This window comes from Rhinolophus sinicus, chromosome 3 (assembly GCF_057876585.1).
Source record: "Rhinolophus sinicus isolate RSI-liver-muscle chromosome 3, RSI-T2T, whole genome shotgun sequence".
Lineage (NCBI taxonomy): Eukaryota > Metazoa > Chordata > Mammalia > Chiroptera > Rhinolophidae > Rhinolophus > Rhinolophus sinicus.
In genome coordinates, this window is record NC_142503.1 from 178,888,352 (window position 1) to 178,901,565 (window position 13,214).

The following is a 13,214-nucleotide window of genomic DNA, read 5'->3' on the forward strand; positions in this document are numbered from 1 at the left end:
CTTTGATTCCCCCAGAGCACTCTGGAGACGCCGGGCATCGGTGCACGCTCTCAGGAGCTGCTGCCCGCGCGAGGAGACTCTATTTCGAGAGTTACCTCGGAAGGGCGGACGGGATTTTCTCGTGTGGTCCCCAAGGAAGGGGGCAAATGAATTTGAGGGGCAGTGCAAGGGGTGGGGGTTAACCGGGCGGTTTCCATGGCACCCGGGGCGTGGGGGAGGAATGTACCCCGCAAACTGTGGCGAAACAACTGGGCTGCCGGGCCAGCCCGGCTGGAGAGGGCGGGAGGGAGGGAGGACTGGGTGGGGGTGGGGGGAAGCCGGGCGGGACGGGGGCGGGGCGGTCACGTGCGCCCTAGGGGGCGAGGCCCCAAGCCCGCCCGGGAGTGAACCGAGTCCCGCGAAGTGGCTGCGCAAGAAGCGAACTCTTACCGGGACGGAGGGACTGAACGTGGCCAGAACGCCTTGGGAGGACTCAAGCCATCGGCGGCCAGGAGCGGGCTGAGACGTGTGCTGCCAGATTGGGGGACAGCGGGCCCCACGGAAAAGTGGGAACAGAAGCTTGGAGGCGAGCGTTGGGAGGCCCACTCGCGGCTTTTACACAGGCTTGAGTCTCCATTTCTTCTGGGGCAGACCCGGGCAAGTGTCCGGTCAGCTTTAAGGACCAGCCGAGGCTACTGTCCCTTAAGACTGCCGGAGCCCTCAGCAGCTGTCCAGAGCTCCAGGACAGGCCGTGGTCATGGTGAATGAAGATACCAACCTGGAGGAGCGCGATGGCATCCCTGAGCCGGAGTCTGCGCTCCAGGCGGACCCCAGCATCTCCGCCCACCCCAGCGTCTCGATCCATCCCAGCGTCTCTGCGTACCCCAGCAGTTCGGCCCACCCCAGTACGTTAGCCCAACCCAGTGGCTTGGCCCATCCCAGTATACCCGGCACAGAGGACCTCAGCGTGATCAAGGTGAGCAAGCGCCGTTGGGCAGTGGTCCTGGTGTTCAGCTGCTACTCTATGTGCAACGCCTTCCAGTGGATCCAGTATGGCTCCATCAATAACATCTTCATGAACTTCTACGGGGTCAGTGCCTTTGCCATCGACTGGCTGTCCATGTGCTACATGCTGACGTACATCCCTCTCCTGCTGCCAGTGGCCTGGCTGCTGGAAAAATTTGGCCTGCGCACCATCGCCCTCACGGGCTCCGCTCTCAACTGCCTGGGGGCCTGGGTGAAGTTGGGCAGCCTAAAGCCACATCTCTTCCCTGTCACCATCCTGGGCCAGGTCATCTGTTCTGTGGCCCAGGTCTTCATCCTGGGCATGCCCTCCCGCATCGCTTCCGTCTGGTTCGGGGCCAATGAGGTTTCAACGGCCTGTTCCATAGCTGTCTTTGGCAATCAGGTGGGTAGAGGAGTTGGTGGGTGTTCAGAGGAATGGGCATCACATTGGGGGACTGAATGTTTTAGATTGTATCCAGCTGTCCTTAACTGGGTGGGAGACTAATTTTCTGACTTCCACCGTGTTTGTGACGGGGTGACTTTGTGGCTGGGTGTGATTGAGTGATTCTGACGGGGTGACTGGGTAAGATAAGCGCAGGGAAACAAAAGGGGCGGACCTTTTCTTTCACCCTCAGTTTCTCCTCCCCCAGCAGAAAGCATGTTTCTAAAACATACAATGTTATTATTTCATTCCTAAACCTGGCAGTCCACCTTTGACTTCAGAAAAGCTATTTTTTTTCTCAGGGAGCAGCTCCAAGGTGTCAGACTATTCTGGGTAGCGTCAGAATTTGGCAGGTGTGTTTAGCCGGACCAATCAGCTTTCCTAGAATGCAGTATCTACTGTACTACGTAGGGTTTCAGAGTGGTGCCCTCAGTCGGGTTTGGCACTGTTCTTACCTTCTTTTATACACAGCTAAAGCCAGGACAGTGGGAACAATGCCTTGGGCCAACCTCCTTCCCCGGGGTTTAGAGCCAAGTCTAGCAGGACGGAGTAGAAATCTCACTCTGAATTTCCAAAGACTAGAAACCTAGGAAAGGCCTGGAAAGCTCATCTCTTAATCCCTTCTCTTTCCTTCTCTTTGGAGGGAGCACCTCAAATTCTTTGCATCTCAATGTGATTATGACCCAGAAAGCTGGGCATGTTGTGAATCTGATTGCCTTCTCTAAGTACTTGAAGCAAATTATATGTGAAGTCCTTTTTTATCTGGACCACTGCTTCCAGGTCTCACTGCTTCCCAAGCACCCTCGTTTGTGGCTATGTGTTTAAAAATGACCAGTAACCTTTAGTTCTTATAAGTCTGTTTTATCTGACCTGTTCATTGCATTTAGAAAATTTAACCTTTCATTTAGAAATTTCTGCTTTGGGTCAGAAATTTCTAAAACTTTTCCAAAGGCAAATTTTTATTTGGCTCATCTTCACTACCAGGAAGTTAACTTGAGCTAAATTTTCCCATGGCAGTAAGTCCTGCCCGTTGAGTAACAGTGTAAGCAATCAGTGCACACAGAGAGATCCTCTTTAACACACAAACAGGCAACATAAAATCCTTTTCCTTGTTTACTTTCACCTGTTGATTTGAATGCCCTGAAGACTGAATTGATTTGAGGTCTGGGGATGAAACAAGATGGCTCTTTTGTTCAGGGCAACTAAAAGCTAGATGTTGAGGGTGACATTTACCAACCCCCATCCTCCAAAGTGATGTGACTGTGGATTTTAACATCCACATTGCAGCCCTGCTGGTGGGTTTGACATGACTGTATTTTTCCTTTATAGGAGGGTAAAGCTGGGGGGGCGGGGTTGTGGGTGAGGATGAGGGTGAAGGGCAGGACCTTTCGGGTGTCCAGAGGGATAACTCTCCCTATTTGCAGCAGACCAGCATACAGACAAGGTCACTGCAATCCCAAACCCTTTGTTTGAGGAGGGTAGGAGAACTGGGAGAAGCCCTCAGGTCGCCTGGTGCGATCAGAGAATCCAACACTTGTTTTGTTAACCATAAACCATAAACGATTATGTTTTTAGACCGTGTGTGAGGGAACTTAACACCAGAAACGAGTGTATCTTTAAAATTGAATAAGAATAGTTATTCATTCCCCACCCCTAATCCTCACCAAAGCCAGGAAATCTAAGAATTTTACATTTAAAAGCACTCCGACAGCATATATTTGTATCAAGGAGCCATCTATTTAGTTTGATTATTACGGCTCAACCCACTGTGCTAAGTTAAAAGAATTATAAGAACATTGAATTGTTTATGCTTCCTCATGTAGAGATGAATGTTTGGTTCTCAGTGTGTGTTTTAACCTTTCTTTTTGAGTAAAGAATGGCTGAATGGAGGAGAAATGTTAACAGAGCACCTTGAGCTTTGCCGCTTAGAAAAAAGGCTCCACAAAACTGTTACACAGATTTCAAATGTCATTCCATAGAATAATTCTTCATGGCCTGCAAACTTCACATTGATTAGCAAAAACCCCTGTGCGCTCTGTCTCCAAGGGCTTCATATATGTACCAACCCCTGCTTTCAGTCAATCCAATATTCATTCATTCATTCATTCATTCATTCATTCATTCATTCAACAAGCACTTCCCTATGTGGGGGAGGAAGAAAAAAAATCTTCTGCTCTTCTAGATTCTTTAGGCTGGTCTGATAATTAAATCAACATGAGGCAGATGAACAAGAGAAAATCGCCAAATTTAATTACTTATGTACATATGGAAACCCCATATATATGAGAGGTTCAGAGACAGAAAAGTAAAATGAGGTATATAATATCCTGAGCCAAGGACTAAGGTAGGACGCCTAGGGCTTCCGAGGGGAAGGAAGGTCGTTTGCAGGATAATAAGAAGAGTAGATGTTCAGTAATTGGAAGTTTGCCCTGCTCTATGGATAGGTCATCAAGGTTATTTTTGGTAATAATTCTTATTATGGGCATCGCCCCCAATTTAAATTCTTCTAGGTAGTTAAGGGAGAGGCAGAAGTTTCTCTTTAACCTGCAGGATCTCAGTTGCCTTCAGCTCGGAATAATCCATATGCCAAAGTAGTAAATTTTGAGGAGGCCTGTTTGGAACCCCTTCACCGGCTCCTACCTTTTTGCCAGACTCTGCTAGGGCTGCAAAGGTAACCCCTGCCTTCGCAGAGTTCTTGTACCAGATGTTTAAATTGTACCAGGCACCAAGATTCAGATAAAAACAAAAACCAGGAAACAAAAACAGATCAGAGTATAAAAGATTTATTGTCAGTTCTCCATGAGGTTTTTAGTATATTCTTTGCCTAATTGCTGTAGGAAAAATGGAAGGGGAGGGAAGCTAAATATCTATTAAACACCTATTCTGTTCAAGGCACTTTTTCATTTGTTATTTAATTTTTCAGTGCTATGAGGTAGGTGGAATTGTTCCCATTGTTATAGGTGAGGAAATTGAGACCCATATAAATGGAGCAACCTTATTCACGGCCTTATAGCCGGCTAAGGTTGCTATAATCTCCCAGTTAGAAGGGAGATTTGAACCCAATTCCACCTCCAAAGCCCAACGGACCAATCTTAAGTCTTCCTGTGGATAAATCATATATATATTTTTTAAAAGGCAGGATTCTGAGGTTTGAATGGCAAAATTCAAACCTCTGTCTTAAGAGTTGTTGGTGGTGAACAAGTGTCCAGCAGTTTTCTCCAGAATTTGAGAGCCTCGCTCCTGTCTTCTGCTTGGAAGTTCCCGGCATTAGCACTGTCTTCCCACAGGGCTGATGCTGCAGCTTTGTTTGAGCTTAGCACGGAGGGCCACAAGAAAGTGGTTCCAGTCTCTGGGAAGAACAAACCAGTGAATCCTGAGCAGGGGTGAGACAGGGAAGGCGACGCGGACTGCAGCTGAGGCTCTTCCTTTTCGCTCTGACCAGTTGCACAGGTGGTAACAGCCTGCCATTTTTTAGCAACACTTGTTCTTTGTTTCAAGGGGAAAATGATCTGTGTGGTGTGGGGGGAATGGTTTGAATGATGTGGACACATTGTTACTGTGCAAGGGTTGGAAGAAAGCCTTGTGGTGCAGGCCGAGGGAGATGTGGGAGCTGAAAGAGGTCCTCACGTCCGCTCCAGCCCCAGGGAGGAAGGGACAGGAAGGGACTTCCTCAAGGACCCTTGGGCAGCTCGTAGCACAGTAACAGCGTAGAGAGAATCAGTTTACTTTCAAGATAAGGAAAATACAGTAACCTTACAGAATCAGTCTGTGGAAGCTATGGCTAACTGAGCTATGGAAAATAACACTGTCCAACAGAAACGGAATGCAAGCCACATATATAACTCAATTTTCTAGTAATCACATTAAAAATATATAAAATATAAATTAAAGTAAAAAGAACAGGTGAGATTAGTTTTAGTACTATATTTTATTTAACCCAATATATCCAAAGTTATGTCAACATGTAATCACTATAATAAGATTCCTAACAAGCTATTTTACATTCTTTTTGCATACTGAGTCTTTAGAAATTGGCACATAGTTTACACTTACAGACGAACCACTTTTCCCAGCAAGAGCTGCGATGCGTTCAGTGGCAATGACGCTGTTTGTAGGGGAGAAAAAGCTTTCCTTGACCCTCTTAGCGTCCCTGTCTGGGTCTAAAAATCAGATAAAGTCGTATTATCAGAAAATCATCCAAATTTATTTACTGTAAGTGTTACTTGACACGGGAGCCTTCATAGGGAAATGAAGAAACAGTTAAGACCTGTGTGCTTTGATGCCAGGTTTGATGAAGAGTGGACAGTCGTGGAGGAATATGACAGGTTAAGGAGTATGAGGGAATTGTAGTGAACCCGAGCAAGGCCTGTGTGCTTGGATTCTCCTTGGCAGCGAGCGTTCCTTTGTCTGCAGAGATGAGGACGTTCCCTTTCTCCAGGCCTAGGGAGGGCACTTCTCCCAGGAGGGTTTGAAGGCCTGTTTCAGGGAGGAGGTCAGAGTGACCTTCTTGCTTCTGCCATTTTCTCAAACTCCTTCAGCGTAAAATATTCAATATGCCACGGTGCTGTATTTGGGGGTAGCGTGTCCTGAACGCCATCACATTTTACGCAATGGGAAATCAGCTTCTAGCTGATAAAGATGGGCTCGAGGAGACTGCAGCCTTGAGGAGGTTGTGCTTGCTGGGCTGGCTGATCATATGGTATCATCTCGAGTGGCTGAGTGTTTCTGCGCCTGACTCAGGAGTCAGGGGCATGAGGCAGGTGATCAGCCTAGTCTTCTTCCAAAGTCATGGCCATCGGGATGTCTTCAAGTCTAAGCTTATCATTCTGGATCTTCTCATGTCAGAGGCGTTTTAAGACCTGAGTGAAGTTTGGGAGGTGAAGGCAAAGCCTTGTTCTCTTACACTGGTTATTATTGCGAAGGCACACAAAGTGCCTGCTCTCATGGCTGACCACTTTCTGGCCTCCCCCTAGGTACTAGAAGAGAGGAACAGGCAGGACTGAGAGAGCAGAATGAGGCTAATGGCGACCGAAAAGAGATGGGGGTCCAGGGACCTAGGATCACACACTCAAATGCTGCTGAGGCCCAGCCAGGTCATATAAATGTGACACAGTAAAAGTGACATTGGAGTGTGGTGGGGTCACAGCAAATGTGAGAGCCTATGTCCCATCGAAAGACTGCAGCTGTTTCAGCTTCTGCCAACCCGTGACATACAAAGCATGACCCAGTGTTGTCAGATATCATTTCTTTCTTTAAAGAGAAACCAGAAATCCAGCTTTTTCTGTGAAATCTGTTATGTTTTTAAATTGTGGTAAAATATACATAGCATAATATTTATCATTTTAACTGTTCGTAAGTGTGCAATTCAATGACCTTATGTACGTTCACAAGGTTGTGTAAGCGTTACCACCATGTGTCTGTACCCAAAACTTTTTCATCACCCCCACCAACTCTGTACCCATTCAACAATAAGTCTTCCCTTCCCCCTCCCTCCAGTCCTTAGTTACCTCTTTCTATTTTCTGTCTTTATGAATTTGCCTATTCTAGTTACCACATATAAGTGGATTCATATACTATTTGGCTCTCTGTGTTTGGCTTATGAAATCTGTTTTTAAAATGTTGATGGCTAATTCAAAACTTTAAAAAATTTATTATATTTTATGTTTTGAAACAGTGCATCAGCTAAAACTGTCCCACATTTGAGACTTCCTGGGAGGACAATGTGAAACTGAATTTCAGTTGTACTTTCTCTTTCCTGGGAAAGCTGTCACCAAAGATGCAGGGAGGAGCTCAGAGGAGAGCAAATCTAGGGAGGAAACGAGATGGGTGATCCCAGAAAATGGTGATCCTTTGCCTCATCCATGGGGCTGGATAAAAATACAGATGCCTGGGCCCTCAGGTGGACTTCCTTAACCTGTGTCTTTAGGGGAGAGGCCCAGGCTCCTGTATTTTCAACTGGCTTCCCAGGTGAGGCTAGTGATCAGACTTTCTGAAATCGCCAGATGAGACGACCAGCGCGCCTTGGGAAGGCACCTTCCTCTTCTTGTCAGGGCTGATTTACTACGCGTTTGCTGTGTGCTGGGTCTGGGGTCCAGGTGGGAGCAGTTGAGAGCTCAGCTACTTGCCCTTCAGATTGAGGGGAGGGGCTGGGCTGAGGCTGGAGGCTCTTCATTCTGAATCACTTAGGTTCTGAAAATATACTTGAAATGCTGAGTGGGGGCTAGGGGAGGGGAAGACCCTGCTGGAATGTGAGGTGGAGCCATTGCAGATACTCCTAATCCTTTCGTCCCTTTGATCCTCAACTCAGTGCACTGGAGGAGGCTGGGGTTGGCCCGCCTGACTTCTGTCTTGGCTTTGTTGCCCTGCCAGGCATTGTTGCAGGTGCCTATGACGTGCGTAAGACTCAAGTCTAAGTCTTCAATGTAGCATTCCAGGACGCTGTGCTCTTCCCATTCCTATCCAGTCTGTCTCTTGCTCTCTCCTGGCCTGTGTCTCAGCTCTGATCAATCTAGTTCTGCAATCATCTCCTTGAAGAAACACTGCTTGGGGACTAAGCCTTGTGAATGGAGGGTGACATTATCAAATTAGTGGACTAGGAGACTCAGAACCCTCACTCCCCCACAGACACATGAAATAAACTAGACATTGGCTAAAATAACTTATTTATAAGAGCTCTGGAAATCAGTTAAGATCTACAGCAACTAAGCAAATGCCCGACCAAGAAAAAAAACGCATTCAAAAGGGTAGGAAATTTCATGGCCTTTTTACTCATCACTGCCTTTCCCTCTCCCCCACGCTGTGCCTCCCAATCCCCAGTTCCAGACGAATTTAACAATGTTTTAACCCAATTGTATTTCTATACACTAACAATGAACAATCCAAAAAGGAAATTAAGAAAACAATTCCATTTACAATAGCATTAAAAAAATACTTAGAAATAAATTTAACCAAGCAGCTGAAAGACTTGTACACTGAAAACTAGAAAATGTTGCTGAAGGAAATTAAAGAAGACCTAGATAGATAGAAAGACAACCCGTGTTCATGGATTGATGACTTAATATTGTTATGATGTCAATACCACCCAAAGCCGTCTACAGATTCAATGCAGTCCTGTCAAACTTCCAACGTCATTTTTTGCAGAAATAGAAAAATGCATCCTAAAAGTTATGTGGAAGTTTAAGGGACGCTGAATTACCAAAACAGTCTTGGAAAGGTACAACAAAGTTGGAGGTCTCACATTTCTTGATTTCAAAACCACAAAGCTACAGTAATCATGACAGTGTGATATTGGCATAAAGACAAACGTAGAGACCAATGGATTAGAGTCCAGAAATAAACCCTCACATACAAAGTCAAATGATTTTCAACAAGGGTGCCAAGATCATTCAATAGGAGAAGGACCACCTTTAAAACAACATTTATTATATTTTCGGTTTTTGTATTTTTTAGAGCAGTTCACAGCAAAATTAAGCAGAAGGTACAGAAGGTACACCCACAAGAATTGAAAGCAGGAACTTGTTCACCCATGTTTATAGTAACAGTATTCATAACAGCCAAAAGGTGGAAGCAACCCAAGTGTCCATCTATGGATGAATGGATAAACAAAATGCGATATATACATACAATGAAATGTTATTTAGCCTTGAAAGGAAAGGACATTCTGACCCATGCTACACATGGATGAATTTTGAAGACATTATGCTGAGTGAAATAAGCCAGTCACAGGAGGACAAATACTGTATAATTGCACTTATATGAGGTATTGAGGTGTCTTTTTTTCTGACAACTTACTCTCCGATTCTCTAACACCTGCTGGGTTCCTACAATTCAGTTCGATTCTAACACTAACTCCTCAGAGTTAGTGCGAACCTCACAAGTTAAGGGCTCAGCTTCACAAAACCGCCTCCACTTATAACACCATTTGCCACCCATACTTCTGATTGACTATAAATTGGGGATTCCCACGACCCCTACTCTGGTTCTATAGTTTGCCAGAGTTCTGGCTCACTGAACTCTGGTAAACTTTTTACTTAACATTTACTGGTTTATTATAAAGGCCACAATTCAGGAACCGCCAAATGGAGCGGATACAAGGGCAAGGTGTGGGGGAGAGGGCACAGAACTTTCGTGCCCTATCGGGGCACACCAATCTCCAGCACTTTGATGTGATGTGTCCACCAACCTGAAAACTCACTAATTTTCCTTGTTCAAGAGTTTGCATAGAGCTTAATTTCCAGTTCCCCTCTCCTCTTCGGAGGTGGGGAGAAAGTGGGGTTGAAAGTTCCCAAACTCTAATCACTAGGTCTTCTGGTGACCAGCTCCATCCTGAGGCTGTCTAGGGACCCCACTCTAAGTCACCTCATTAGCATAAACTCTGATGTGATAGAAAGGGGCTCCTTACGAATCACAAAAGACACTCCTCTATCACTCAGGAAATTCCAAACATTTTTAGAGTTCTGTGCCAGGAACTGCGACAAAGATAAAATATATTTTTATTATACCACAGGTACCTAGAGTAATCAAATTCATCCAAACAAAAAGTAGAGTAGTGATTGCCAGGGGCTGGGGGAGGAGAGAATGGGGAGTTATTATTAAAGGGATACCATGTTTCAGTTTAGGGAGATGAAAACCATTCTGGAGATGGATGGTGGTGATGGTTGCTTAATAATGTGAATGTACTTAATGCCCCTGAACTTTACTGTGAAAATAGTGTATGTACAGTTAAAACTATGTATGTTTTACCACCACCACATAAAACACTCCCTTCTGGCTGGTTACTGCTCACCTCCTACCATCACCTCCTTAGTCTCTGTTCTTGGAGGAATCCATTCCCTGGCCTCATCTGTACTTGCTGAGTTTACTGGGATTCTGGCCTTTGTTTTCTGGCGGTTTGTTTCCCCCTCTTCCTTCTCTCTTCTGTCCTCTTCCCCTCCTCCTTTACCTCCTCTTTGGACTAAATGAGAAACTTGTCAGGGGGCTGGAAACTTGACTAATACATCTCCTAAATCTCAGGGTTCTGGGCATAACAGGTGCTTGCAAATGGATGTACAAATTAATAAACAGGTTTCCATTTCCTGAAAGGAGTTAAGGTGACAATCAGTTCTGAGAGCTCAGTGGCTGAAGGAGGGAGCATCATGCCTGTATTGTCTTCCTAACAGTCTTATTCTTTCAATAGAAAGCTATTAAGTCAGCCCTTACTGTGTGCCTTGAACTATTCCAGGCCCAAGTTTGTTGAGAAAACAGCTCTGCTGTGTACCCTTGGACAAGTCCCTTCACTTTTCTAAGTTTTCGCTTCTTCTTTTGTGAGTTGGAGATAATATTGCCTATTGCAAAAGGCAGAGGAGAGGATTAAATGAGACAATAAGTGGAGAGCACTTAGCTAGCAGAGTTTATCAGCTAAGAAATGGTAAATGGGGGCGGCCAGTTGGCTCAGTTGGTTAGAGCACAATGCTCATAAAACACAGGTCGCCGGTTTGATTCCCACATGGGCCTGTGAGCTGTGCCCTCCACAACTAGATTGAAAACAATGACTTCGAACTGATAGAAAAACACACTATTCCCCAATAGAAAAATTAAAAAAGAAAAGAAAGAAATGGTAAATGAAAAACAGATGCTGTCAGTACTATATAAAGTACCAATAAAGGTAGTTAGTTGGCTCCTGTCTGCGGGGGACTCCTGATCTAGAAGGAATGACCAACACTTAATCGCTTGCTTATAATACCACCATGTGGCAGGCTTAAGGATATATGTGCACAGGGCATTAAGGGGTCACGGCACGTGGGAAGGCATTACCCCAGTGTGAGTGCCTTGGGGAGCAGGCAGGAAAGCTCCCCTGAAGTGGTGATAGTAATAACCAATTCTTAATGAATGAAGTGACTGGCAGTTGGCTGAATAGGGGAAGGTGGGCCATTCCAGGGAGTTTCCAGGCAGTGTTCTGATGGGGATTGGCCCTCTTGAGAGCTACTCAACTGAAAGCTGTGCAGTTGCTGGGAGATGGTGTTAGTCGCCCAGTGTGTGTTTAATGAGACCTGTTGTTTGGGGTCTCTGAGATGACAGAGACACAGCGCCAACCCCCACCTTTGCGCATCAGGCCTCAGTCTCACAAACCTAAGACTCTCCTGAAGGAAGTGGGGTGCCCAGGCTTATCAGGTGGACACAGCTGTTTTCCACTGCCTGGTTCTTGATCTTTTTCCAGCAATGCTTTTAACAGGATGTCCTTCCCTGGACTTGAAATCCCCCCAACTGCCAACATCAAACAGCCCTGCATAGATTGCAGGATGAGGGTGGGAGGCCCATCAGAGAGGATAAAGAACCATAGGGTTGAGGTGAAAGCTGGTGCTTCTTCTTTCTTTGTCCTCTGTCTCCTGACTTGAATCCAGCACCATTCCCAAACTTAACCCAATGGAGCATCTCCCTTCCCTTGATTCTACAGGAATAAGGACCTTTTTCTTTGCTGAATCATTCAAAGGTGGGAGGGCATCCTGCAGGCTCTGGCACCCCACCCAGACTCTTCTGCTTTCTGATCTATTACAGGCGTCTTTTTCTTTTCTTTCTTTCCTTTTTTTTTTTTTTTTTTGCTGTGCAAAAATGTTAGCTCAGCCTCTCACCCTGCACGATTCAAGATGAGGGAGACATTGTAACAGCATGAGGGCAGATAGCAGCACCATCTGTGTTTGCAGAAGAGGGAGATGGGAGGAGGGCTGGATTTTACTTGTTTACCAACTTCTTGGGATTAGACAGTGTCTCGGAACCTCACGATGGAGCCATGTTTGCTTTGGCTCCCATCCGATTCCTTCTCTAGAGAGGAGGTGACCACAAGCCCCTTTCTGTTCCAGGAGACCACTTTTGGTTGGACAACCTTGCTGGCTCCAGAAGGGAGGGGCACAGAAGGTGGAGCAAGCGTGGGGGTTATTTTTTCTCTTCTTTTTCCTTTTCCTCTTCCCGGGATTTCCTGATTTCTGCCCAAAATGACTGTGTTAACCTAGCTGGGTCTCCTTTGGTGGCTCTGGAGCAGCTCTACGTGCACGAGTCTATTTGTTCTGTCCATTTACTCTGAGAACTGTAGGAAGTGAGCAGCCATGAGTCATCATGTCAAAGGAGGGCCTATTCCAGCAGGTTGTTTGGGTGGTGGCTGCCTCTCCAGCAATCTGTGCCTCCTCAGACCTTTGTCCTGGGCTTCCTGCTTGGTGCTGGACATCTTTGTGGATCTACTCAGTGAGCTCACTCAGACGACCATTTCTTCTCGACTGCAGATCCAGGCAGGAGCATGCACCTCTCTCCCACCACCCCTGCCTAGAACACCTGGGAAAGGCATCTGCTGAGAAGTCTCTCTTGACTTCTCTCCTTAGGGCAGTGGAGATCAATTGTTTTTAACTGTTGTCCATGAACCTCCACCACCAGAACCACCTGGGGTGTTACTAAAAATGTAGATTCCTGGGCACCGGGGCAAACCCAAGGAATTAGCCTCTCTGGGGCGGGGCTCAGGAACCTGTGGTTTTGACTCGCCACCAGGGGTTCTGATGCCCACTGAAGTCTGAGAACTCCAGTGTGGAAGCCATGGAACCTGGACCCACGTCTACTGGCCGCTGTGTTTGGGGCATCCAGCAGGACATCTGCCCTCTGGGCATCAGCTTCTCTGTAACAAGAAAGCCGGCCTCACAGGGTGCCACCAGAATTAAATGAGGGAGTCTGTGGGTGAAAACTTTTAGCACCAAATAAGCCCTCCACAAACATTTACTAAATCCACGTTTATCTTCTTCCTCCCCACCAAACTCAGGTACCAAAGCCT

General features: G+C 46.2%; 1 protein-coding gene across 1 annotated transcript in view; it reads left to right on the forward strand.

Moving 5' to 3' along the window:
- The first annotated feature begins 348 nt into the window (after positions 1–348).
- Positions 349–13,214, forward strand: part of FLVCR2 (FLVCR choline and putative heme transporter 2) — a 53,372-nt gene continuing 40,506 nt past the window's right edge. Inside the window, exon 1 of the mRNA XM_019733702.3 lies at positions 349–1,387. Within this exon, the coding sequence (XP_019589261.2) occupies positions 737–1,387 (651 nt within the window). The 5' untranslated portion in view covers positions 349–736. The remainder of the gene's footprint in view (positions 1,388–13,214) is intronic.